The 25087-nt window shown below is 67.2% G+C and overlaps 3 protein-coding genes and 1 long non-coding RNA gene across 4 annotated transcripts; all 4 read right to left on the bottom strand.

Moving 5' to 3' along the window:
- Positions 1-775: 775 nt before the first annotated feature.
- On the bottom strand, positions 776-4569 carry UXT (ubiquitously expressed prefoldin like chaperone). The gene is made up of 6 exons (XM_075018436.1): positions 4438-4569; positions 3774-3855; positions 2680-2744; positions 2044-2151; positions 1161-1224; positions 776-1037 (listed from the first exon to the last, which is right to left on the bottom strand). Exons 1-6 carry the CDS (start codon positions 4503-4505, stop codon positions 984-986), a joined length of 441 nt encoding a protein of 146 aa, XP_074874537.1. The 5' UTR covers positions 4506-4569; the 3' UTR covers positions 776-983.
- Positions 4570-6559: 1990 nt separating this feature from the next.
- Positions 6560-11976, bottom strand: SYN1 (synapsin I). The gene is made up of 10 exons (XM_075018595.1): positions 11932-11976; positions 10843-10932; positions 10268-10330; positions 9671-9816; positions 9049-9117; positions 8609-8711; positions 8075-8212; positions 7832-7895; positions 6862-7597; positions 6560-6768 (listed from the first exon to the last, which is right to left on the bottom strand). Exons 3-10 carry the CDS (start codon positions 10307-10309, stop codon positions 6693-6695), a joined length of 1374 nt encoding a protein of 457 aa, XP_074874696.1. The 5' UTR covers positions 10310-10330; positions 10843-10932; positions 11932-11976; the 3' UTR covers positions 6560-6692.
- A 1216-nt stretch (positions 11977-13192) lies between these two features.
- On the bottom strand, positions 13193-16168 carry LOC142025919 (uncharacterized). The gene is made up of 3 exons (XR_012648734.1): positions 14731-16168; positions 13671-13728; positions 13193-13275 (listed from the first exon to the last, which is right to left on the bottom strand). It is a non-coding gene; the product is annotated as an uncharacterized LOC142025919 (long non-coding RNA).
- Positions 16169-16329: 161 nt separating this feature from the next.
- On the bottom strand, positions 16330-24457 carry CFP (complement factor properdin). Its single transcript, XM_075018594.1, has 10 exons — positions 24352-24457; positions 22707-22866; positions 20861-21009; positions 20363-20539; positions 19856-20047; positions 19562-19735; positions 18799-19002; positions 18056-18167; positions 16799-16950; positions 16330-16424 (listed from the first exon to the last, which is right to left on the bottom strand). Exons 1-10 carry the CDS (start codon positions 24413-24415, stop codon positions 16417-16419), a joined length of 1392 nt encoding a protein of 463 aa, XP_074874695.1. The 5' UTR covers positions 24416-24457; the 3' UTR covers positions 16330-16416.
- Positions 24458-25087: the final 630 nt, after the last annotated feature.

Here is a 25087-nt window from a genome sequence, read left to right on the forward strand (position 1 = left end):
GAACCCCCCCCCGACTCCCCAACATTCTTTACACCAGGTTTACTCCTGCTTTACAAACACTTCTCCTCCCCGCCCCCGCCTCACGGCTGCTGCGTGAGTTACTCACAGGGTTTCACAGGGGTTACTCACTGCTTGAGTGAGCCGTCCTTTTTGGCCCCCCCCCGCCCCAATTGGGTCCTACAGGAGGTTTACGCTCCACTTTGGCTTTACTCTCTCATTCCCACCACCTGGGTTACCCTGGAGTATTTACACCACCTTTACAAGCACTTTACCCCCCCCCCCCCCGCCCTACAGCTTTCACCCCACCTCCCTTCCCCCCCGCTTTACACACTTTCTTTATCCTTTTTACATCCATTTCTCTCATTTACTCATAGTTTACATACAGTTTACTCCTTTTTTTTTACACCTGGTTTCCCCCCACCCACAGTGGCTTCACCCATGGCCCCCCCCAAGGATTACTCACACTTTACACAGGGTCTACTCCAATATTGTGACACCGCTGGGGAGGGGGGTGCATACCCCCACCACATGTCCCCTCACCTGCATATTCCTCACCACCTTACTCCAGGTTTATACATACCTCACCCTAGCTTTACACATGCTTTGCTCCAGCTTTACACACGCTTTAGCTTTGCACATGCTTTCCTCTGGCTTTACACACTTTTCTCCAGATTTACATCCACCTTACTCCAGGTTTACGTTTGCGCTGCTCCAGGCTTACACATACTTGTTCTGGATTTGCACGCACCTTACTCCAGGTTTAAACACACATTGGTCCGGGCTTACACACATTTTACTCCAGCTTTACACATGCCTTACTCCAGGTTTACAAACACTTTACTCCAGCATTACACGCACGTTACTCCAGGCTTACACACGCGTTACTCCAAGCTTACACGCATTTTACTCAGGATTATCCGGGCTGAGGAAGCGACCCGGGCGTCTGAGGTGGGCACGTCCGAGGTGGGCGTGGCCTGAGGCTGTCAGGGGTCAGAGGTCGTTGGAGGGTCCTGGAGACCTTGGAGCTCCCGTAGACCCTGGGGGGGGAGGGGCACAGGGTTATGGGGCGGGGGAGGGGCAGGAGGACCCTGCCCCCCCCAGGGGGCGGGAACAAGGCATCCGGGGAGGTGGGTCTACGGCATCCAGGGGGGCGGGGTTACCTCCAGCACCAGCCTGATGTGCGCCCGGATCTTGGCCCCGTCCCGCGTCAGGGATTCGCTGAGCCTGGGGGGGGAGGAAAGGGTGTGGCCTCAGGGGGGGCAGAGCCACACACACCCTCCCATATGGGGGTGGAGCCTCCCTGATATGGGGGTGGTGCCTGCAGAGGAGGTTGGGCCGGTCACCCTTATTTGGTGACGGGGAAAGGATGTGGCCTCCATGAGGGGGGCGTGGCCTGGCTAAGGTGGGTGGGGCTTAGTGGGGCCGTGGTCTTCTCGAGGGGAGGGCGTGGCTTGCCCAGCCCAGAGCTGCACCTAGAGACTCATGGGCTGGCTCAGGGGGGAGGGCGTGGTTGAGGGGGCGTGGCTTAGGAGAAAGAGGAGGGGCTTTGGCCCAGGGTTGTGGCCAGTCGGGGGGGCTGGTGGGGGCGTGGCCTTGGCGGGGGCGGGGCTTCTCATGCAAGGTGTCTTCTCAAGCCACCCCAGAGAGACTCATGGCTGAGTGCGGGGAGGTGGAGCCTGTTTGGGGGGCGTGGCCTGTTGTGGATGGGTGGTCTGATTGGGGGCGGGGTTTAACCACACCCAGCACCTCCTGCAGCCACTCCCCCATGGAGCCTCTTGGGTGTCTATAGGGGTGGGTGGGGTCTGACTTGGGGGCACGCCCTGAAGGAGGGGGTGTGGCCTTTGCAGGGGGTGTGGCCTCATGGGGCGTGGCCTCATGGGGCGTGGCCTATTGACCCAGGAGCTTCCTTCAGCTGCTTCTACAGAGCCTCACCACTTTGGGGGGGGTGGCCCCTATCATGGGGGGGGGGTGGAGCCTTTGGGAGGAAAGGGGCGTGGCCAAACCTTAAGGGCATGGCCAGGGCGGGGTCAGGGCGTGTCTTACCGGTCGAGGAGGCGGCTGCGCCGATCGAGGTGACGCAGCGCCTCGGGCAACGTCAGCTCCGCAAAGAACCCGTAGCCCAGAGCCACGAAAACTCGCTGGGGGGATGGTCTGGGGGGGGGAAATGACATGGGAGGGGTTAGGGGGGGTCTGGGGGGGGGGGGGTCAGGGGGGTCCGGGGGGGTTATAGGGTCATTTTGGGGGTCCTGGGGGTGGGGTGGGGTCCCCAGGGGGGGTATTGGGGTCTCAGGCGGGGCCTGGGAGGGGTCCTGAGGTTATTTTGGGGGTCCCTGGGGGGGTCAGGGTGGCACTGGGGGGTATGGGGTCATTTTGGGGGTCGGGGGGGGGGGGACACCCCGGGGGGGGGCAGGGTAGCCTTGGGGGTTATGGGGTTATTTTGGGGGTCATGGGGGGGTGGTTGGGGGTCCCTGGGGGAGGCTAAGAGGGATTTGGGGATCCCTGTGGTGTTCGGGGGGGGGGATTTGGGGGTACCTGAGGGTGGGGGTTTTTTTTGGGGGGGGGGGGGGGCCCAGGGGGCAAATTTGGGGATCCCAGGGAGTTTTTTGGGGATTTTGGGGTGTATTTGGGGCAGGTCCCAGGAGATTTTTGGGGTGCCCCCCCCGCCCCCCCCAAACTCACACTTCTGCCGTGACGAAGAAATTGCAGCCGAGGTCGACCTGGGTGCGCAGGGGGGTGGGCGCCTCCTGAGGGGGGGGCGACACTCAGCACCCCCAAATCCCCCCCCAACCCCCCAAAATACCCCCCCAAATCCCCCCCCGGGACCCACAAATACCCCGCCACACCCCCTAAAAAACCCCCACCCCTTAAATACCCCCCAAATCCCCCCCCACCTCCCAAAATACCACCCCTACACCCCCAAATCCCCCGCAGCACCCCTAAATCCCCCCCAACCTCCCCAAAATACCCCCCCAAATCCCCCCCCGGGACCCACAAATACCCCACCACACCCTCTAAAATACCCCCCACCCCCTAAAATACCCCCTCCAATCCCCCCCCGGGACCCACAAATACCCCGCCACACCCCCTAAAATACCCCCCACCCCTTAAAATACCCCCCAAATCCCCCATGGGATCCCCAAATGCCCCCCAGCACCCCTAAATCCCCCCCAACCTCCCCAAAATACCCCCCAAATCCCCCATGGGACCCCCAAATCCCCCCCAGCACCCCTAAATCCCCCCCAATCCCCCCAAATACCCCCCCCAATCCCCCCCCGGGACCCACAAATACCCCACCACACCCTCTAAAATACCCCCCACCCCCTAAAATACCCCCCAAATCCCCCCCCGGGACCCACAAATACCCCACCACACCCCCTAAAATACCCCCCACCCCCTAAAATACCCCCCAAATCCCCCATGGGACTCCCAAATGCCCCCCAGCACCCCTAAATCCCCCCCAATCCCCCAAAATACCCCCCCCAATCCCCCCCCCGGGACCCACAAATACCCCACCACACCCTCTAAAATACCCCCCACCCCCTAAAATACCCCCCAAATCCCCCGGGGGACCCCCAAATCCCCCCCACCTCCCAAAACACCCCCCCCCTACACCCCCAAATGCCCCCCCACCTCCCCAAAATACCCCCCTAAATCCCTCTCCGGGACCCCCAAATACCCTCTGACCTCCCCCCGCCCCAAATCCCCCCTCCCACCCCCTGGTCCCTTCCCAGGCCCCGCCCCTTAAGCCCCGCCCCCCCGGCGGCCCCGCCCACCTGGAGGCGGGCCAGGGCGGTGCGGAGCTGCAGCACCTGGGCCTGCTGCTCGAAGACGCCGTCCCGCTGCTCCTGCACCCGCCTGTAGGGGGCGCTGTTGGCCTCGGGGGGGAGGAGCATGGAGGGGTGGGGGCGTGGCCTCGAGGGGGGCGTGGCCTCAAAGGGGGCGTGGCCAGATGCGACTGGGAAAGGGGGTGTGGATGGAAAGGGGGGGCGGAGCTGGAGGAGACGTCGGGGGGGCGTGGCCGGGGGTGAGGAGGCGGCTAGGATTGGGGGGTGGAGGCGGATGGGGCGTGGCCAGCACGCGTGGGCGGGGTCAGAGCATGACCAGCCCGGTGTGGCCAGGGAGGGGGCGGGGCTGGAGAGCTGCGGGGTGGAGCTTAGCGACACACGCGGGGGGGGGGGGGCACCGAGAAAGGAATGTGGGGGTGGGGAAAGGGGCGTGGGCGTGGTTATGAATGGTGGGCGTGGCTAGAATGGGGGCGTGGCCAGACACGAAACGGGGGCGTGGCCAAAACCGCAGCGGGGTGGGGAGATCAGAATTCGGGGGGTCCCGGTACCGGGGGGGGCGGGGGGGACACGACCAGGGGGCGGGGTCCGAGAGGGAGGCGTGGCCAGGAGGGGTGGGCGGGGCGGAGGGGGGCGGGGCGCCGCCGTCACGTACCGCAGGTCGCGCTGCAGCACGTCGCTGACGAACGCCTCGTAGCGCTGCGCCTTCCCCGCCGCCGCCATCGCCGCCGCTACGTCATCGCGCCGCGACGGGGCGGGGACGCGTCATCGCCGCGCGACGCGCCCGGAAGTGGGGGGGGGCGGGGGGGGAAGCGGCGCAAGGCGGGGACGGCGGGGGGCGGGGCTAGAGGGGCCTGATGCCCCGCCCCCCCGATCTATAGGGGCTGGAACCGCCCCCCGCGGGTCTGTGCGGTCCGCAGGCCCCGCCCCCGGCCCTATAGGAGCTGTACTCCCCCCTCCAGGTCTGTAGGGCCTATACTCCCTCCCACACACTTCTATAGGGTCCACAGGCCCCTTCCCCAATCCTATAGGGCCTATACTCCACACACACACTTCTATAGGGTCCACAGCCCCCTTCCCCAGTTCTATAGGGCCTATAGTCCCCCCCACACACACTTCTATAGGGTCCATAGGCTCCTTCCCCAGGTCTGTAGGGCCTATACGCTCCCACACACACACTTCTATAGGGTCCACAGGCCCCTTCCCCAGGTCTGTAGGGCCTATACTCCCACACAAACACTTCTATAGGGTCCACAGGCCCCTTCCCCAATCCTATAGGGCCTATACTCCACACACACACTTCTATAGGGTCCACAGGCCCCTTCCCCAGGTCTGTAGGGCCTATACTCCCTCCCACACACTTCTATAGGGTCCACAGGCCCCTTCCCCAATCCTATAGGGCCTATACTCCCTCCCACACACTTCTATAGGGTCCACAGGCCCCTTCCCCAGTCCTATAGGGCCTATACTCCCCACACACACACTTCTATAGGGTCCACAGGCCCCTTCCCCAGTCCTATAGGGCCTATACTCCCACACACACACTTCTATAGGGTCCACAGGCCCCTTCCCCAGGTCTGTAGGGCCTATAGTCCCACACAAACACTTCTATAGGGTCCACAGGCCCCTTCCTCAGTTCTATAGGGCCTATACTCCCACACACACACACTTCTATAGGGTCCACAGGCCCCTTCCCCAATCCTATAGGGCCTATACTCCACACACACACTTCTATAGGGTCCACAGGCCCCTTCCCCAGGTCTGTAGGGCCTATACTCCCTCCCACACACTTCTATAGGGTCCACAGGCCCCTTCCCCAGGTCTGTAGGGCCTATAGTCCCACACAAACACTTCTATAGGGTCCACAGGCCCCTTCCCCAATCCTATAGGGCCTATACTCCCTCCCACACACTTCTATAGGGTCCACAGGCCCCTTCCCCAGTCCTATAGGGCCTATACTCCCCACACACACACTTCTATAGGGTCCACAGGCCCCTTCCCCAGTCCTATAGGGCCTATACTCCCTCCCACACACTTCTATAGGGTCCACAGGCCCCTTCCCCAGGTCTGTAGGGCCTATACTCCCACACAAACACTTCTATAGGGTCCACAGGCCCCTTCCTCAGTTCTATAGGGCCTATACTCCCACACACACACACTTCTATAGGGTCCACAGGCCCCTTCCCCAATCCTATAGGGCCTATACTCCACACACACACTTCTATAGGGTCCACAGGCCCCTTCCCCAGTTCTGTAGGGCCTATACTCCCACACACACACACTTCTATAGGGTCCATAGGCTCCTTCCCCAGGTCTATAGGGCCTATACTCCACACACACACTTCTATAGGGTCCCCAGCCCCCCCCCCGGCTCTATAGGGGCTGTAACCCCCCTCTCCAGCTCTATAGGCTCCATATGCCCCCCCCCAGGTCTATAGGTTCTATACTCCTCCTTCCACTTCTATAGGGTCCACAGCCCCCCCCGGCTCTATAGGGGCCGTAACCCCCCTCCCAGGCTCTATATAGGCTCCATACCCCCCCCCAGTTCTATAGGGTCCATACCCCCCCCCAGTTCTATAGGGTCCATACCCCCCCCATGTCATACCCCCCCCCCCCCAGCAGTGAGGCAGCAGCAGCAGCTCAGGGGGGTTTATTGCCCCTCCCCCTCCCCTCCCAGCGACAGGGGGGCGGGGCTAAGCGCAGAAAGAGGCGGGGCTTAACGGGGGCGGGGCGGGCACACACCACACATCACGAGCGCACGCGGGACGTCTCCTCCCCCCCCTCCCCTCCCCCCCCAAAAAGGGGGGCGGGGTGGGCGGGGCTTGAGGGTACAGGCGGGGGGGGGAGGGGGGGGCCCCCCCAAATGCCGGGGTGCCCCCACGGGGGGGTCGCGGCCCCCCCGGCCCCCCCTCAGTCGGCGAAGAGGCTGGCGAAGCTCTGCCGCAGGGAGCGGATGCTCTCGGCCCCTCCCTGCTCGGGGGCGGGGCTAGGAGGGGGGGGCGTGGTCAGCAGGGGGTGGGCCACCCAGGCCCCGCCCACGGGACCCAGCGTGGCCCCGCCCCCCCCGCCTCCAACTTACCTGGGGGGTTGGGCTCCGCTGGGTTTGGGGGCCAAGGTCGGTTTGGGGGCGAGGGGCGGGGCTTGGGGGCGGGGTTGGCGCGTGGTGGGCGGGGCTTGGGGGCCCGGCGGGCGGGGCTGAGCGGCGGTGGGTGGGGCGTGGGAGCGGGGCTGGGGGGATCCCGGGAGGCGGGGCTGGGGGGAGGTGGGGGGGGCTTGAGGGCGGGGCTGGGGGGAGGTGGGCGGGGCCTGAGGGCGGGGCTGGGGGGAGGTGGGTGGAGCCTGAGGGCGGGCTTGAAGAGGGGTGGCTGGGCCTGGAGAGCGGGGCTGGGGGGAAGTGGGCGGGGCCTGAGGGCGGGGCTGCATGCCAGCAGGCGGGGCTTGGGGGCGGGGCTGCACGGCAGGCGGGGCTGGTGGGCGGGGTTGTGCGGCAGGAGGCGGGGTCTGGGGGCGGGGCTGTGGGCCGGGGGGGCGGGGCTGGGCCACTGAAGGAGACACCGTGGGGCGGGGCTGAGAGGAAGTGGGCGGGCCTTGTGGGCGGGGCTGCGGAGAGGTGGGTGGGGCTTGTGGGCGGGGCTGCCCAGCAGCAGGTGGGGTCTGGGGGCGGGGCTGCGGGCCCAGAGGGCGGGGCTGGGCAGGGCCTCGCGGTGGGGCGGCGCCCGGTGAGGCGGGGTGCGGTGAGGCCCCGCCTCCCGGAGGGCGCGGTTGCCCTTGAGGTGAGGGGCGGGGCTGGGCGGGGCCAGATGGCGGTGGAGCCCCTGTGGGGGGAGGGAGAGAAACAGTTAAGAGGGGCGGGGCTTGGAGGGGGACCCCAAATGGGAGGGGCTTAGGGTTTTGGGGGGGTCCCCAAATTGGGGGGGGGTCCCAGGAAGGTTGGGGGGGTCTCCAGGTTTTTTGGGGGGGTCCCAAATTTTGGGGGGGTCCCAGGGTGGTTGGGGGGGTCTCCAGGTTTTTGGGAGGTCCCAGAGTTTTGGGGGGGGGGGGTCACTCACCCTGGGGTGGGGGACGCTGCTGGGGGGGGGTCCCCGGCCGGGAGGACCCTGATGTCGCCGGCATCTGTGGGGCAGAAAGAGGGGGGGGTGGGGTCATGACCCCACCCATGGGACCCACCCCCAAAACTTGGGGGGGCTCCTGGAGGACTCGGGGGGGTCCTGGAGGACTTGGGGGGGGTCCTGGCAGATTTGAAGAAGTTGAGGGGGGGGGTCTTTAGGGGTGGGTGTCTGTGGGGGTGATACCTGTGGGCGTGGCCGTGCAGGGGAGGGGCTCCGTGGGCGGGGCAGCTCCGCCCTCATCCGCTCCAACACCAGTTCCACGATGCGGGCCCGATCCTCGGCCGCTCCCGGTCCCAGCAACGGCATCCAGGAGCCCAGCACCTATGGGGGGGGGGGGGCATCCGAGGGTGGGGGGGGGGGACACCCAGGTTTTGGGGGTGGGGGGCACCCAGGGGGTGGGGGTGGGGACGCAGGGGGGACACACACCCAAATTGGAGGGGAGGCACCCAGGTTTTGGGTGGGGGGGATGCAGGCATTGGGTAGGGGGATGCAGGTTTTGGGTGGGGGCGCCAGGTGATGGGGGGGGGGCACCCAGGTTTTGGGGGGCACCCAGGGGTTGGGTGGGGGGAGACCCAGGTTTTGGGGGTGGGCACCCAGGTGATGGGTGGGGGGACCCAGGTGTTCGTTGGGGGGTCCCAGGTTTTGGGTGGGGGGTCCCAGGTGTTGGGTGGGGGGTTCCCAGGTGTTGGGGGGGGCACCCAGGCGTCGGGTGCTGACCTGGACGATGTGCTCCCGCCCGTCGGGCCCCCGCAGAGCCTCCACCCCGCAGATGTCGACGCCCCCAAAGAGGCGGGCGCAGGCATCCACCCAACCACGGTGCCTGGTGGGGAAAGGGGGGGTGGAGCCTCAGTTGGCCACGCCCACCATCTGAGGACATGCCCCTCAGCCTGACCACGCCTCTTTGTGCATGGGGACACACACCCCTAGGGTACTACCCCATGGGAAACAGCCCCCCAGCCACACCCCTTTCTCTCAGCCACGCCCCCAAGCCACACCCATCTAGCCACACCCCTTCACCCTAGCCCACGCCCCCTTTCCCCATTGCCCCTTCTCTTCCCCATAGCCCCACCCCTTCCCTCAGCCCCACCCTGCAGCCCCACCCAGCCGGTGAAGCCCCACCCCTTTCCGTGGGCCAAGCCCCGCCCCCTGCCACTCACCGTGGGCTCAGGGCCACCGGCTCCATCTGGGTCCCCTCCCCGGGGGGGTCCCCGGCCACCAGTGGCCACCTGGGGAGGGCGGGGGGGGGGAACACAGCGGGGTGAGGGGGGGCTCGGCTGCGTCCCCTCCCCCCGCCACCTCCCCCCGTGTCCCCCATCCCCCCCCTGCACCCCCAATCACCCCCCATCCCCCCACGACCCCCATTTGTCCCCACACCCCCATCTCCCCCCGTGTCCCCAACACCCCCCACGTCCCCACACCCCCCCAGTGTCCCCGTGTCTCCCCCCCACGCCCCCACATCCCCCCCAGCCCCATGTCCCCCCCATGTCCCCCCCATGTCCCCAATGTCCCCCCATCCCCAATGTCCCCCCTGTGTCCCCACGTCCCCCCACGTCCCCACACCCCCCCAGTGTCCCCAGTGTCCCCCGTGTCCCCGTGTCCCCTCCACGTCCCCACGCTCCCCCCATGTCCCCGATGTCCCCCCCGTGTCCCCAATATCCCCCTGTGTCCCCACGCCCCCCCATGTCCCCACGCCCCCCCGTGTCCCCACACCCCCCCCATGTCCCCGATGTCCCCCCCGTGTCCCCACGCCCCCCCGTGTCCCCGATGCCCCCCCCTCACCGCAGGGCCCTGTACTCCTCCCCGATCCGTTGCACCCGCAGGCGTTGGCCCCCCCCCGGGACCCCCTGGAGGAGGAGGGCCCCCGCCCGGGCCCCGCCCATGGCCCCGGCCACCGCCCCCAAGGCCTCCGGCGTCCCCACCCGCACCTGCAGGGGGAGAGGGGGGGGGGAGGAGACAACGGAAGACACGCCCCTCCCCGGACACACCCACGTGTGACACGCCCACCCCCCCCAATCAGTCCTACACCCCCCTCCGTGGGGATTCTCTGCAGGCCTGGGGGCGGAGACACTGCTAAGCCACACCCCGATGCGGGCCACGCCCCTATAGGCCACACCCAAAGAGGCCACACCCAAAGAGGCCACACCCCCAATGGCCACACACACACCCCATAGGGCCCATCTCACCCCCCCACATATGCATGTGGGTGGGGCATCATAAGGCCACGCCCACTTGAGGTCACACCCACCCCGTGTAGGATGGGGTCACGCCCACACGTGCCCTGCCCCGCGGGGGCACGCCCCCTCGAGGCCACGCCCCCCCGCCTCCCGGGTTGCTCAGGGAGGGGAGGGGCTTGTCAGGGAAGGGGCGGGGCCTCACCTTGCCCACCCCTGCGGGGGCGGGGCTGAGCATCACCGTCATGGGGAAGGTGGGGGCCGTCAGCTTGGGGAGCCCCCAGTTACACCAGTGCTCCCAGTTACCCCCCAGCGACCACCCAGTGCTCCCAGTCCCGGTTACCCCCAGTCCCCTCCCAGTTGCCCCCAGTCCCATCCCAGTTGCCCCCAGTCCCCTCCAAATCCCTCCCAGTTGCCCCCAGTCCCCTCCCAGTTGCCCCCAGTCCCCCCCGAATCCCTCCCAGTTGCCCCCAGTCCCATCCCAGTTGCCCCCAGTCCCTTCCCAGTTGCCCCCATCCCCTCCAAATCCCTCCCAGTTGCCCCCAGTCCCTTCCCAGTTGCCCCCAGTCCCTTCCCAGTTGCCCCCAGTCCCCTCCAAATCCCTCCCAGTTGCCCCCAGTCCCTTCCCAGTTGCCCCCATCCCCTCCAAATCCCTCCCAGTTGCCCCCAGTCCCTTCCCAGTTGCCCCAGTCCCATCCCAGTTGCCCCCAGTCCCTTCCCAGTTGCCCCCAGTCCCCTCCGAATCCCTCCCAGTTGCCCCCAGTCCCTCCCAGTGCTCACCAGTCCGCGGGGCCGGTTGCAGAAGCGCTGCGGGACCAGGGGAAAGGCTTCGGGACCCAGTTCCCGCTGCAGCCGTGCCAACTGGGCAAACTGGGAGCACTGGGAATGTCAGAGGAGGGGCGGGGGGGGGGGGGGGTGCGACAGCCCTGCCCGGCGCTCCCAGTCTGCTCCAGTACCCCTCCCAGGATCCTCCTGCTTCTCCCAGTGCCTCCCAGTACAGCGGCCATCCCTCGCAGTGCACCCAGCATCCGTCCCAGTGTCTCCCAGTTTGCTCCCAGTGCCCCCCCCCCGGTCCCCTCAGTTACCTCCCAGTCCCCCCCCAGTCCCTCCCAGACCCCCCCCAGCTCCCTCCCAGTGCCCCCCCATGTCCTCCCAGTGCCTCTCAATCCCCCCCCAGCCCCTTCCCAGTCCCTCCCAGACCCCCCCCCAGTCCCCCCAGTTGCCTCCCAGCCCCCCACTCCCCCCCCATTCCCCTCCCAGTGCCCCCCCATGTCCTCCCAGTCCCTCCCTAGACCCCCCCCAGTCCCCCCACTCCCCTCCCATTCCCCTCCCAGTGCCCCCCCAGCTCTCTCCCAGTGCCCCCCCCATGTCCTCCCAGTGCCTCTCAGCCCCCCCCCAGTCCCTTCCCAGTCCCTCCCAGACCCCCCCCCAGTCCCACCAGTGCCCCCCCAGTTCCCTCCCAGTGCCTCCCAGTCCCCTCCCAGTGCCCCCCCAGCTCTCTCCCAGTGCCCCCCCCATGTCCTCCCAGTGCCTCTCAGCCCCCCCCAGTCCCTTCCCAGTCCCTCCCAGACCCCCCCCAGCCCCCCAGTTGCTTCCCAGCTCCCTCCCAGCCCCCCATTCCCCCCCCAGCTCCCTCCCAGTGCCTCCCAGTCCCCTCCCAGTGCCCCCCCCATGTCCTCCCAGTCCCTCCCAGACCCCCCCCAGTCCCCCCAGTTCCCTCCCAGTTCCCTCCCAGCCCCCCATTCCCCTCCCAGTGCCCCCCCATGTCCTCCCAGTGCCTCTCAGCCCCCCCCCAGTCCCTTCCCAGTATCTCCCAGTATCTCCCAGTATCTCCCAGTATCTCCCAGTATCTCCCAGTCCCCCACGCACCAAGCAGGGGGGATGAGCGAAGGCGTACAGGGCGGGGAGGGGGTCGGTACTGGGGACCCCCCCAGGTGCAGCCCCACCAGCAGCCGCCGCCCGGCGCCCTCCGCCCCCCCCTCGGGGGGGGGTTCCCGCACCAGCACGAAGTCGGGGCGCACCCGCCTGGGGGGGGGGGGGGAGGGGAGGGGGGTCAGGGGGGGACCCCAAACCCCCCCCCCCCCCCCACCACCCCTTCTTCAAGAGGGTGTACCCGGAAAAGTCGGACACCCCCCGCCGCACCCCAAAATGCGACCCTGCACCCCCAAAATCCCACCCTGCAGCCCAAAATTGGACCCTGCACCCCAAAATTGGACACCGGATCCTGAAATCCCACCCAACACCCCCAAAATCGACCCTGCACCCCAAAACCCCACCCTGCAGCCCAAAATTCGACCCTGCACCCCAAGATCCCACCCTGCACCCCAAAATTCCAGCTGGCCCCCCCCCAAAATCGACCCTGCACCCCAAAAGCCCACCCTGCACCCCATACTCCCCGCCTGGACCCCAAAATTGGAGACTGGATCCTGAAATCCCACCCAACACCCCAAAATCCCACCTGGCGCCCCAAAATTCGACCCTGCACCCCAAGATCCCACCCTGCACCCCAAAATTCCAGCTGGCCCCCCAAAAATCGACCCTGCACCCCAAAAGCCCACCCTGAACCCCATACTCCCCGCCTGGACCCCAAAATTGGAGACTGCACCCCAAAATCCCACCCACCACCCCACAATTCCAGCTGGCCCCCCAAAATCCCACCCTGCACCCCAAAATTCGACCCTGCACCCCAAAATTTGACCCTGCACCCCATACTCCCTGCCTGGACCCCAAAATTGGAGACTGGATCCTGAAATCCCACCCAACACCCCAAAATCCCACCCTGCACCCCAAAATTCCAGGTGGCCCCCCCCCAAATTTGACCCTGCACCCCATACTCCCTGCCTGGACCCCCAAAATCGACCCTGCCCCCCAAAATCCCAGCTGGCCCCCCAAAATCCCACCCTGCACCCCAAAACTCGACCCTGCCCCCCAAAATCCCACCCTGCACCCCAAAATTCGACCCCCAATTCCCCCCCCCGGGCCCCTTGTACCCCCAAAATCCCCCCCACGCCCCCAAACCTTCCCCTTTGCCCCCCAAACCCCCCCTTGACCCCACCAAATCCCCCCCCCAGAACCCCAAATTCACCCCCAAAATTGGGGGGTGCGGGGGGGGGGGTCCCCCAAAACCCACCTGGCCCCCCCTCGGGGGGTGTCGATGGTGACGCTGAGGGTGCCGTGGGTGGAGGCCACCAAGGAGAGCTCCGAAAACTGAGCCTGGGGGGGGACCCCAAAATTCAGGGGGGGACCCTAAAATCTAGGGGGGTCCCCAAAATCCGGGGGGGGACCCCAACCCCCCTCCGAATCCTCCCTGGGACCCCCCAACCCCCCCCTCCCCACCCTCTCTGAACCCCCAAATTGGAGGTTTAGGGAGCGCCCAAAATCTCGGGGGGGGACCCCAAAATCTCAGGGGGGACCCCAAAACCCAGGGGGGACCCCAAAACCCCTCCAGGGACTCCCCCCAAACCCCCCCTGAACCCCCAAAATGGGGCATCAGGCCCTACAGGTGGATCCCCGAACCTGTGGAGGACCCCAAAATCTCGGGGGACGCCCCCCCCCAATTTCAGGTAGCCCCCCCCCCAAAATCGGGGGGGGGGACCCCAAAAACTCACCTGCTCCACTCGCAGCTCCACGTCCCCGTGAACCGATTTACCCTTGAAGAGCTTCACCCTGGGGGGGGGGGGCAAGGGGGGGTACCCCAAAAGTGGGGGGGGTCCCAAAGCCCCCAAATAATCCCCCCAAAATAAGCCCCCCCCAAATGACCCCCCCAAAACCGACGCCCCCAAATCTGACCCCCCCCAGACCGCCCCCCCCAAATCCGCCGCCAACCAACTGCCCCCCCCAAAACCGCCCCCCCAAATCCACCCCCCCAAAGTGACCCCCCAAATCCAACCCCCCGACTCTGACCCCCCCAAGAGACCCCCCCAAATCCACCCCCCCAAATCCAACCCCCGCAATGTGACCCCCCCAAAGTGACCCCCCAAGTGACCCCCCCAAATCAAACCCCCCCAATCTGACACCCCCCAAGTGACCCCCCCAAATCCAACCCCCCCAAACGCCCCCCCCAAATCCAACCCCCGCAATCTGACCCCCCCAAAGTGACCCCCCCCAAATCCACCTCCCCAAAGTGACCCCCCCCAAATCCAACTCCCCCCAAATCTGGGCCCCCCAAGTGACCCCCCCAAATCCAACTCCCCCCAAATCTGACACCCCCCAAGTGACCCCCCCAAATCCAACCCCCCCAATCTGACACCCCCCCAAGTGACCCCCCCCCCAAATCCAACTCCCCCCAAATCTGGGCCCCCCAAGTGACCCCCCCAAATCCGACCCCCCCAAATCCAACCCCCCCAATCTGACCCCCCAAGTGACCCCCCCAAAATCCACCCCCCCAAAGTGACCCCCCCAAATCCAACTCCCCCCCAAATCTGGGCCCCCCAAGTGACCCCCCCCAAATCAAACCCCCCCAATCTGACCCCCCAAGAGACCCCCCCAAATCCAACCCCCCAAACGACCCCCCCAAAGTGACCCCCCCAAATCCATCCCCCCAAAGTGACCCCCCCAAATCCGACCCCCCCAATCTGACCCCCCCAAGTGACCCCCCCCAAGTGACCCCCCCCAACCCCCCCCCCCCAAGTGCCCCCCCCCCCCAGATTTGGGGGTTCCCCTACGTACCAGTCGGTGCCGGGGGGGGCGATGACGAGCAGGAGCGGGGGCTGGGGGGGGGTCCGGGGGGGTCTCCCCGCCCCTCCCCCCCCAGGACCCCCCCCCACCCCCGGCCCCGCCCCGGGGGGTCCCCTCCCCCCCCCCCCGCCAGGAAATTCCCATCCGACAGCCGCCGCCGCAGGTACTCCATCCCCCCTATAGGGGGTCGCTTTAGGGGGGGGGGGGCTATAGGGGGCTATAGGGGATGGGGGGGGGCCTGGAGGGGTGGGAGCTCTGGGGGTGGGGGGCTATAGGGGCCTATAGGGGGTGGGGGCTGGATGGGGGGGGCCTGGAGGGGTGGGGAGCTCTGGGGGTGGGGGGCTATAGGGGTCGGAGCTATAGGGGTGGGGGGGGGCTAGAGGGTCCTGCTGGAGGGGCAGGGAGCTATAGGGGTCTCCCTATAGGGGTTTGAGCTATAGGGTGTCTCCCTATAGGTGCCTACTGAGGGGATCGGGGACGAGGGGGGGTCATCTTATAGGGGCCCGCTATAGGGGTCAGGGGCTGGGGGGGGGGTCTGAGCTATAGGGGTTGGGGGCTTACTAGAGCGGTGTCACCCTATAGAGGCGAGCTATAGGGGTGGGGGCTATAGGGGGCTCGGCCCTATAGGGGTCTGGGTGCCTAGAGGGGGGCCTGTGCGGGGGACGGCCTCCCTGGGGCTATAGGGGGAGGCCCTATAGGGGGCGGAGCAGGGGGTCTATAGGGGACGAAAGGCCGGGAAGGGGGGGGAGGCTGCCCTATAGGAAAAGCTTGTGGAAGGGGGATAAAGGAGATGCGTCTGTAGGGGAGGGGGGGCTATAGGGGATGGGGGGGCTATAGGGGGCGGGGGCTATAGGGGAAGGGGGGCTATAGGGGAAGGGGGCCTATAGGGGATCTGTAGGGTAAGGGGGGCTATAGGGGAAGGGAGCTATAGGGGATGGGGATCTGTAGGGTAAGGGGGTCTATAGGGGAAGGGAGCTATAGGGGATGGGGAGCTATAGGGGATGGGGGCTATAGGGGATGGGGGTCTGTAGGGGTGGGGAGCTATAGGGGATGGGGGGGCTATAGTGGGCGGGGTCTATAGGGGAAGGGAGCTATAGGGGATGGGGATCTGTAGGGTAAGGGGGTCTATAGGGGAAGGGAGCTATAGGGGATGGGGGGGCTATAGGGGATGGGGGGGCTATAGGGGAAGGGGGTCTATAGGGGACGGGAGCTATAGGGGATGGGGAGCTCTGGGGAAGGGGGTCTGCAGGGGGTGGGTCTATAGGGGGGCGGAGCCCCTAAGGGGAAGGAGCCGCTATAGGGCGGGGTGCGGGGGCCCTGCCGGAGCCCTCCGGGGTCCCCTAGAGAAGCCCCTGGAGCCGCCCCCACCCCCACCCAGCCCCGGACCCCGCCCCGGAGCCGCCCCTTCCCCCGCCCCGCCCACATCCGGCCCCGCCCCCTTCCCCGTCGAGAAGCCGCCGGGGGGGGAGTGGCCCGGCCGTGACGTCAGAGGGCGCCCCGCCCGCCGCTCTGCAGAGGGGATGGGGCGGGGCCGGTGACGTCATGGCGGCCACCCCCCCACCCCCCCAAAAAAATTCGGGGCCGCGTCAGTTGCCGGGTGTTTATTGGGGGGGGAGGGGGAGAGTCGGGCGGGTGGGGGGGCTCCGGGGGGGAGGGGCCGTGACGTCACCGGGAGCATCAGTCCTCTGGAGGGGGGGAGGGGAGGAAGGGAAAAAGGTAAATGGGGGGGGAGGGCGGAGTCAGTCATCCAGCCCCTCCCCCTCCCACCACCCCCATAGGGGGGCCCGGAGCCCCGCCCCTCCCCCCCCATAGCAGACCCAGCACCCTGCCCCTCCCCCCCGAACCCCAACCCCCAGCCCCTCCCCCCCCAAGGAACCCCTTCACCCTGCCCCTCCCCCCTCCCAAAACCCAATCCCCTGCCCCTCCCCCTCCCCCAAACCCCAACCCCCAGCCCCTCCCCCCCAAGGAACCCCATCACCCTGCCCCTCCCCCTCCCCAAACCCCAACCCCCAGCCCCCCCCCACCCCAGGACCCCTCCCCCCCGGGTGACCCCGCTGACCCTCCGGGGCGGGGCAGGGCAGGGCGTGCAGACATGGCCGCCTCTCCTCCAGGCGCAGGAGCTGCCCCTCCAGGCGGGGGCAGCGGGGCCGGGCCGACCCCCAAAAGGTGACGTTGACGGGGGCGGCCGAGCCCACCGGGGTCACCGTCAGCCTGGGGGGGAGGGGGGGCCGTTAGACCCTGGGGAGTTGGGGGCGGGGGCAGGGCGGGGCGGCCCCGCCCCGAAGATCCGCCCTGGGCTTCCCCTAAGCCTAGAGAGTCTCTCGTGGCCCCAGAGAGCCCCCGTTGACCCTATAGAGCACCCATCGACCCCTACAGAGCGCCCGTTGACCCTATAGACCCTCCATTGACCCTATTGACCCTCCATTGACCCTATAGAACACCCATTGACCCTACAGAGCACCCATTGACCCTATAGACCCTCCATTGACCCTATGGAACACCCATTGACCCTACAGAGCCCCCAATGACCCTACAGAGCCCCATTGACCCTATAGACCTCTTATGGACTCTACAGAGCCCCCATTGACCCTATAGACCTCTTATGGACTCTACAGAGCCCCCATTGACCCTATAGACACTCCATTGACCCTATTGACCCTCCATTGACCCTATGGAACACCCATTGACCCTACAGAGCCCCCATTGACCCCATAGACCCTCCATTGACCCTATGGAATGCCCATGGACCCTACAGAGCCCCCAATGACCCTATAGACCTCCTATGGACCCTACAGAGCACCCGTTGACCCTATAGACCCTCCATTGACCCTAGAGACCCTCCATTGACCCTATGGAATGCCCATTGACCCTACAGAGCCCCCAATGACCCCATAGACCTCCATTGACCCTATGGAATGCCCATTGACCCTACAGAGCCCCAATGACCCTATAGACCTCCTATGGACCCTACAGAGCCCCCATTGACCCTATAGAATGCCCATTGACCCTACAGAGCCCCTCTTGACCCTATACACCTCCTATGGAGCCTACAGACCCCCTATTGACCCTATAGAGCCCTCATTGACCCTATAGAGCCTCTATGGACCCTATAGAACACTTGTTGACCCTACAGAGCGCCCGTTGACCCTATAGACCCTCCATTGACCCTATGGAATGCCCATTGACCCTACAGAGCCCCCATTGACCCTACGGACCCTCCATTGACCCTATAGAGCTCCCATTGACCCTACAGATCCCCCAGCCCCATAGCCCCCCCCTTTGACCCTATAACCCCCCCCATAGCCCCCATACGCACGGGTAGGCGGGGTAGATGGGCTGGCACTCCCGGGCGCGGCTACGGGTGGGGCTGGGCCCACACGGGGGGGTGCAGAGTCCCCAGGGGCTCCAGTCTGACCAGTTCCCTGGCACTGGGGGGGGACACAGGGCAGGGTCACCCTATAGGGTTGGGGGGTATGGGGTACCTATGGAGGGGGGAGGGGGTTCCCTAGGGGGGGCAGCAGGGGGTCCCTGTGGGGTGGCCGTGGGTCACTGTGGGCTCTCCACGGACCCCTATGGGGTGCCTGGGGGGCCCTATGGGGCAACTATGGGGTACTATAGGGTAGTCTCAGGAAGCTATAGGGTACTATAGGGCTGCTATAGAATGCTATGGGCTTCCAAAAGGGAGCTATAGGGCACCTATAGGGTTCCATAGGGCACCTGTAAGTGCTATAGGGCCCCCGTAGGGTTTCATAGGGTTGTTACAGGGCAGGTATAGGGTGCTATGGGGTACTATAGGGCAGCTATAGGGTGCTGTGGGGTACTACAGGGCAGCTATAGGGTGCTATGGGGTACTATAGGGCAGCTATAGGGTGCTATGGGGCTCCATAGGGCAGGTATGGGTTCCAAAGGCCACATATAGGGCCGCTATAGGGCAGCTATAGGGTGCTATGGGGTACTATAGGGCAGCTATAGGGTGCTATGGGGCTCCATAGGGCAGGTATAGGGTTCCAAAGGCCACATATAGGGCAGCTATAGGTTCCGGGGGGGGGAGTCACTCACGGAGGCAGTGGTGGACGTTGTAGCAGGCGCGAATCTGGATGGTGGCGACCCCCCCCTCCGCGCGGCAGGGGGGGCCCCCCGGCTTGCGCCCCACACATTCCCGCGTCCGCCGCTGCTGCCCCACGGCGGGCTCGCAGCTCTGCGCGCCCCACAGCGGCCGCTCGCAGGGGGTCCACTCGCCCCACGGGCCCCAGTGGGGCACAGCTGGGGGGCACACGGGGGGGGGGGGTCGGGTGGGGCTGTGGGGCACCCCATAGCACCCTCCTGACCCACACTTGGGGGGCACGGTGGGGGGGGGGAATAGAGGGGGTGTGCTATGGGGTGGGTGCCCCAGAGCGGAGGGGACGGGGGGCCCCGCGGCGCCCCCGACCCACGCTTGGGGGGCACCGGGGAGGGGGGTTATGGGGTGGGTGCCCCATAGCGGGGGGGGGGGCAGGGGCTGCCCCATGGCAAAGGGCGGGGTCACACGGTGCCCTATAGCTGCCCCATAGCAGCGGTCGGAGCGCCCCACCCTGGGGCTTAAGGGAAGCCCCGCCCCTCCCCAGGCCCTGCCCCCCATAGACCCCGCCCTCCCAGCCCCACCCCCTGGCCTGGCTCCCAGCCCTCTACCTCCCCAAGCCACGCCCCCTCCCTCCAAGCCCCGCCCCCTCTCCAAGGCCCCGCCCTCTCTCCCAGCTGCAGTTCCGCCCGCCCCCCCCGTGGTGCACAGGCACCTTCCCGGTTGGCAGAAGCCACGCCCCTTTCCCAGGCCACGCCCCCTCACCTGGGCAGGGCCCGTGGGGGCCGCAGACCCCCTGCTTCACGCTGTTGCCATGACAACCCCGCCCCCCGTGCTGGGGGGGCGGAGCATTGCAAGCCCGACGCCACGTGACCGCGCCCAGCCCGCACGTCACGGGGCAGGGGGCGGTGGCTGACCACGCCCCCCAGGCACCGTCCACTATAGGAGAGGGGGCGGGGCTTAGGGCTCTGCTGCCACGCCCCCGGTCTGTGGCCACGCCCTCCGGTCTGTGGCCACGCCCCAGCCCCTCCCACCAAGGGCCAGGTCCCGCCCACTCACCGGGGCAGGGCGGCAGGGCGGGGCAGGGTTGGGCGTCGACGGCGTTGCCGGGGCAGGCGGGGCCGGGCGGGTCCGTCGAAGGGGGTGGCGAATCACAGCGACGGCTTCGGCTCCGCCTCGGCTTGGGCCCCGCCCCCTCGCAGGTCCCCCCACAGCTGCCCCACGGGCCCCACGCGCCCCACCCACCCCCCACTGCGGGGGAGGGGGAGGGGCGTGAGGCCCCACCCCCGCCCCCCCACCAGCCTTCAGACCCCTTTTGCCCCTCCCCCTTCCCCCTCGCCCTCCCCTCATCCTGCCCCTCCCCCACTCCCCTCTTGCCCAGCCCCTCCCCCACCCCACCCCTCCCCTTACCCCTTTCTCCCCTCCCCCGCCCCACCCTTGCCCCCCACTCCCCCCTCCCCCGTTCACCTCTCCCCCCCTTTCCCCTCCCCTTTCGCCCCTCCCCCCGCTCCCCCTCCTTCCCCTCCCCCACCCTGCCCCTCCCCCGCCCCTCCCCCCCCTCCTCACCAGGACACGTGGGGGGCCCGCCCTGACACACCCGCGTCTCCTGGGCCCCGCCTGGGCTGCAGCCCCCCCCGCAGCGAGGGGCGGGGTCAGCGCACGCCCGGCTCCGCCCTTGCGTCCCCGCCCCGCACGTCGCCGAACACTTGCCCCACGGCGACCACGGGCTCCAGCCCCCCGCCTCTGGGGGCAAAGGGCAGGGGTCACGCCCGCGGCCACGCCCATAGGCCCAAATCCCCCCGACGTCCCCGAATCCCCCCCCCGATGTCCCCCCCCAATGTCCCCGCCCCCAACGTCATCCCCCCCAAACGTCCCCAACGTCCCCACCCCCCTCTCTCCCCTCCCCCCACCCCCCCGATGTCCCCGACGTCCCCGCCCTCCCCCATCCCCCGACGTCCCCCCGGATGTCCCCAAACGACCCCAACGTCCCCTCCCCCGACTGTCCCCGGTCACCCCCCGGTGTCCCCACCCCCCCGACGTCCCCCGCCCCCCCCGATGTCCCACCAGGACAGCAGGGGAGGTGACACGCCCGCAGCTGCCACGCCCTCCTGTCGTCCCCCGGGGCGTCGCGGCTCCGCCCCCGGCGCTGGGTCCCCTCCCCGCAGGTCACCGAGCACCCGCTCCAGGGGCCCCAGGGACCCCACGCGCCCTGTCTGGGGACAGGGGGCACCCGATGGCACCCGGGGGCACCTGGTGGCACCTGGTGGTGGCACCCAACGGCACCCGGCGGCACCCGGTGGCACCCAATGGCTCATGGTGGCACCCGGTGTCACCCAATGGCACCCGGTGGCACCCAATGGCACCTGGTGGCCCTCAATGGCACCCAATGGCACCTGGTGGCACCCAACGGCACCCAGCAATCACCCAATGGCACCTGGTGGCACCCAACGGCACCCAAGGGCTCGTGGTGGCACCCAACGACACCCAGCGTCACCCATTGGCATGTGGTGGCACCTGGTGGCACCCAGTGTCACCCAACGGCACCTGGTGGCCCTCAATGTCACCCATTGGCACCTGATGGCACCCAACGGCACCCAGCGTCACCCGTTGGCACCTGGTGGCCCTCAATGGCACCCAATGGCTCATGGTGGCACCCAACGGCACCCAGTGTCACCCATTGGCACCTGGTGGCACTCAATGGCACCCATTGGCACCTGGTGGCACCTGGTGTCACCCAATGGCACCTGCTGGCACCCAACGGCACCTGGTGCCACCCAACGGCACCCAGCGTCACCCGTTGGCACCTGGTGGCACCTGGTGGCCCTCAATGTCACCCAATGGCACCCGGTGGCACCCAATGGCACATGGTGGCACCCATTGTCACCCAATGGCACCTGGTGGCACCCAACAGCACCCAGCGTCACCCAGTGGCACGTGATGGCACCCGATGGCACCTGGTGGCACCTGGTGGCCCTCAATGGCAACCCAATGGCTCATGGTGGCACCCAGCATCACCCAGCGTCACCCAGTGTCACCCATTGGCATGTGGTGGCACCTGATGTCACCTGGTGGCACCTGGTGGCCCTCAATGTCACCAAATGGCACCCGGTGGCACCCAATGGCACATGGTGGCACCCATTGTCACCCATTGGCACCTGGTGGTACCTGGTGGCCCTCAATGGCACCCAATGGCACCTGGTGGCACCCAACGGCACCCAGCGTCACCCAGTGGCATGTGATGGCACCCGATGGCACCTGGTGGCACCTGGTGGCCCTCAATGGCACCCAATGGCTCATGGTGGCACCCAGCGTCACCCAGCATCACCCAATGGCATGTGGTGGCACTTGATGTCACCTGGTGGCACTTGGTGGCCCTCAACGTCACCCAGCGTCACCCAACGTCACCCAACGTCACCCAATGATGGCCCATGGCCCCAGTGTCACCTGGGCGGGGCCTCGTGGGTGGGTGAGTCTTCTGGTGGGCGGGGCCAGAGGGAAGAGGCAGGAGTGGGTGGGGCTGGAGTGGGCGGGGCGTCGGCAAAGGTGGGGATTCTCGGTGTGGGCGGGGTTTGAGGGGAGCAGGGGGTGGATGGGGGTGGGTGGGTCCTCAAAGGTGGGCGGAGCTTGAGGGCGGCGCAGGGACTTGGATTGGGTGGGGTCACATGGGTGGGCGGGGCTTCGTGACATGGGCAGGGCTTGGGGATGGGAGCAGGCGTGGCCTTCTGGGAGGGGCGTGGCTTTCTGCGGTGGGCAGAGCTACCTGGCTGGGTGGGGCTTTTGCCGAAGGGGTGGGGCTGGGGGTGGGGCTGGGGGGTGGGCGGGGCTTGGGGGTGGGACCGGGTTGTGATGGGCCGGGCTTAGGCAGCGGGTGGGTCTGGGGTGGGCGGGGCTTGCGGTGGGCGGGGCTAACCGGCAGGTGTGGCAGTGGCCATGGGGGCGGTGCTTGTAGCCGTAGGCGGGGTTGAGGCAGCAGTCGGCCAATGGGACGGGTTCGTCGCCCAGTGGGTTGGCACAGGCCCCGCCTCCCCCTTCCTCCTCCAACTGGGCGAAGCACCACACGGGCGTGGCGGCTGGAGGGGCGGGGCCACGGGGGTCACGTGGGGAGGGGTTATGTTGGGACACCCGCCCGAGTGCCTCCCAGTGCCTCCCAGTGTCCTCCCAGTGCTCCAGTTTCCCCTGGCCCCCTGCACCCCCCCACCCCCCCCCAGTCCCTCCCAGTCCCTCCCAGTTCCCCCCAGTGCCCCCAGTTTCCCCAGTCCCCCTGCACCCTCCCAGCCCCCCAGTGTTCCCGGTCTCTCCCAGTGCCCTCCCCCAGTGCTCCCAGTTTCCCCCCAGTCCTCCCAGTATCCTCCCAGTACTCCGGGTTTCCCCAGTCCCCCTGCACCCTCCAGCCCCACCCAGTGCTCCCAGTCCCCCCAGTGCCCCCCCCAGTCCTCCCAGTGCTCCCAGTTTCTCCTGTCCCCCTCTTCCCCCCCAGTGCTCCCAGTGCCTCCCAGTCCCCCCCAATGTTCCCAGTTTCCCCCCAGTGCTCCCAGTGCTCCCAGTATCCCCCCAGTCCTCCCAGTTTCCCCTGGCCCCGTTCCCCCCAGTGCTCCAGTTTCCCCCAGTGCTCCAGCTTCCCAGTGCTCCCAGTTTCCTCCCAGTACCCCCAGTATCCCCCCCCTAGTCCTCCCAGTTTCCCCTGTCCCCCTGTTCCCCCCCAGTGCTCCCAGTGCCTTCCAGTCCCCCCCAGTGCTCCCAGTTTCCCCCCAGTCCTCCCAGTTTCCCTGTCCCCATTCCCCCCCAGTGCTCCCAGTATCCTCCCAGTCCTCCCAGTTTCCCCTGTCCCCGTTGCCCCCCAATGTTCCCAGTTTCCCCCCAGTGCTCCCAGCACTCCCAGTATCCTCCCAGTGCTCCCAGTTTCCCCTGTCCCCGTTCCCCCCAGTGCTCCCAGTGCCTCCCAGTCCCCCCAGTGCTCCCAGTATCCTCCCAGTGCTCCCAGTTTCCCCCCAGTTCTCCCAGTTTCCCCTGTCCCCAGTCCCCCCCAGTGCTCCCAGTTTCCTCCCAGTGCTCCCAGTATCCTCCCAGTGCTCCCAGTTTCCCCCCAGTTCTCCCAGTTTCCCCTGTCCCCAGTCCCCCCCAGTGCTCCCAGTTTCCTCCCAGTGCTCCCAGTATCCTCCCAGTGCTCCCAGTTTCCCCCCAGTTCTCCCAGTTTCCCCCCAGTTCTCCCAGTTTCCCCTGTCCCCAGTCCCCCCAGTGCTCCCAGTTTCCTCCCAGTGCTCCCAGTATCCTCCCAGTGCTCCCAGTTTCCCCCAGTTCTCCCAGTTTCCCCTGTCCCCAGTCCCCCCCAGTGCTCCCAGTTTCCTCCCAGTGCCCCCAGTATCCCTCCCAGTCCTCCCAGTTTCCCTGTCCCCTGTTCCCCCCAGTGCTCCCAGTTTCCATCCCCCGGTTCCCCCCCAGTGCTCCCAGTGCCTCCCAGTCCCCCCAATGTTCCCAGTATCCTCCCAGTGTTCCCAGTATCCCCCCCAGTCCTCCCAGTTTCCCCAGTCCCCCTGCACCCCCCGCCCCCCCAGTACCAGCAGGGACCACCACCAGCAGCGCAGCGCAGAGCAGGGACAGGAGCAGCCCGATGGGCGCCATCGAGGGGGGGGGGGGGACACACACACCACCCACTTCCCCTCCCCCCCCTTGGGTCCCTCCACCCTAAGGGGAAGTTGGGGGGGGGGGAAGGGGGGGGACACCCCACCCACAGGAAGGACCCCAGGCGCCCGGCTGGGACCTCGTCCCTCCCCCACCCCCCCCAAAAAAGGGATCCAGGCAGCTGGGACCCCCCCCTCCCCCCCCCCCAAAAAAAGGGTGACACCCCCTCCCCCCCCAAAAAAGGGTGACAACCCCCCCCAAAAAAGGGTGACACCCTCTCCCCCCAAAAAAAGGGTGACACCCCCCTCCCCCCCCAAAAAAAGGGTGACCCCCTCTCCCCCCCCCAAAAAAGGGTGACAACCCCCCCCCCCCCAAAAAAGGGAACCAGGCAGCCGGGAACCCCCCTCCCCCCCAAAAAAGGGTGACCCCCTCCCCCCCCAGAAAAGGGTGACACCCCTCCCCCCAAAAAAAGGGTGACCCCCTCTCCCCCCCAAAAAAGGGTGACAACCCCCCCCCACCAAAAAAAAGGGATCCAGGCAGCCGGGAACCCCCCCTCCCCCCCAAAAAAGGGTGACCCCCTCCCCCCCCCAGAAAAGGGTGACACCCCTCCCCCCCAAAAAAAAGGGTGACACCCCCCTCCCCCCCCAAAAAAAAGGGATCCAGGCAGCCGGG

This window comes from Buteo buteo, chromosome 30 (genome assembly GCF_964188355.1).
Source record: "Buteo buteo chromosome 30, bButBut1.hap1.1, whole genome shotgun sequence".
Classification (NCBI taxonomy): domain Eukaryota; kingdom Metazoa; phylum Chordata; class Aves; order Accipitriformes; family Accipitridae; genus Buteo; species Buteo buteo.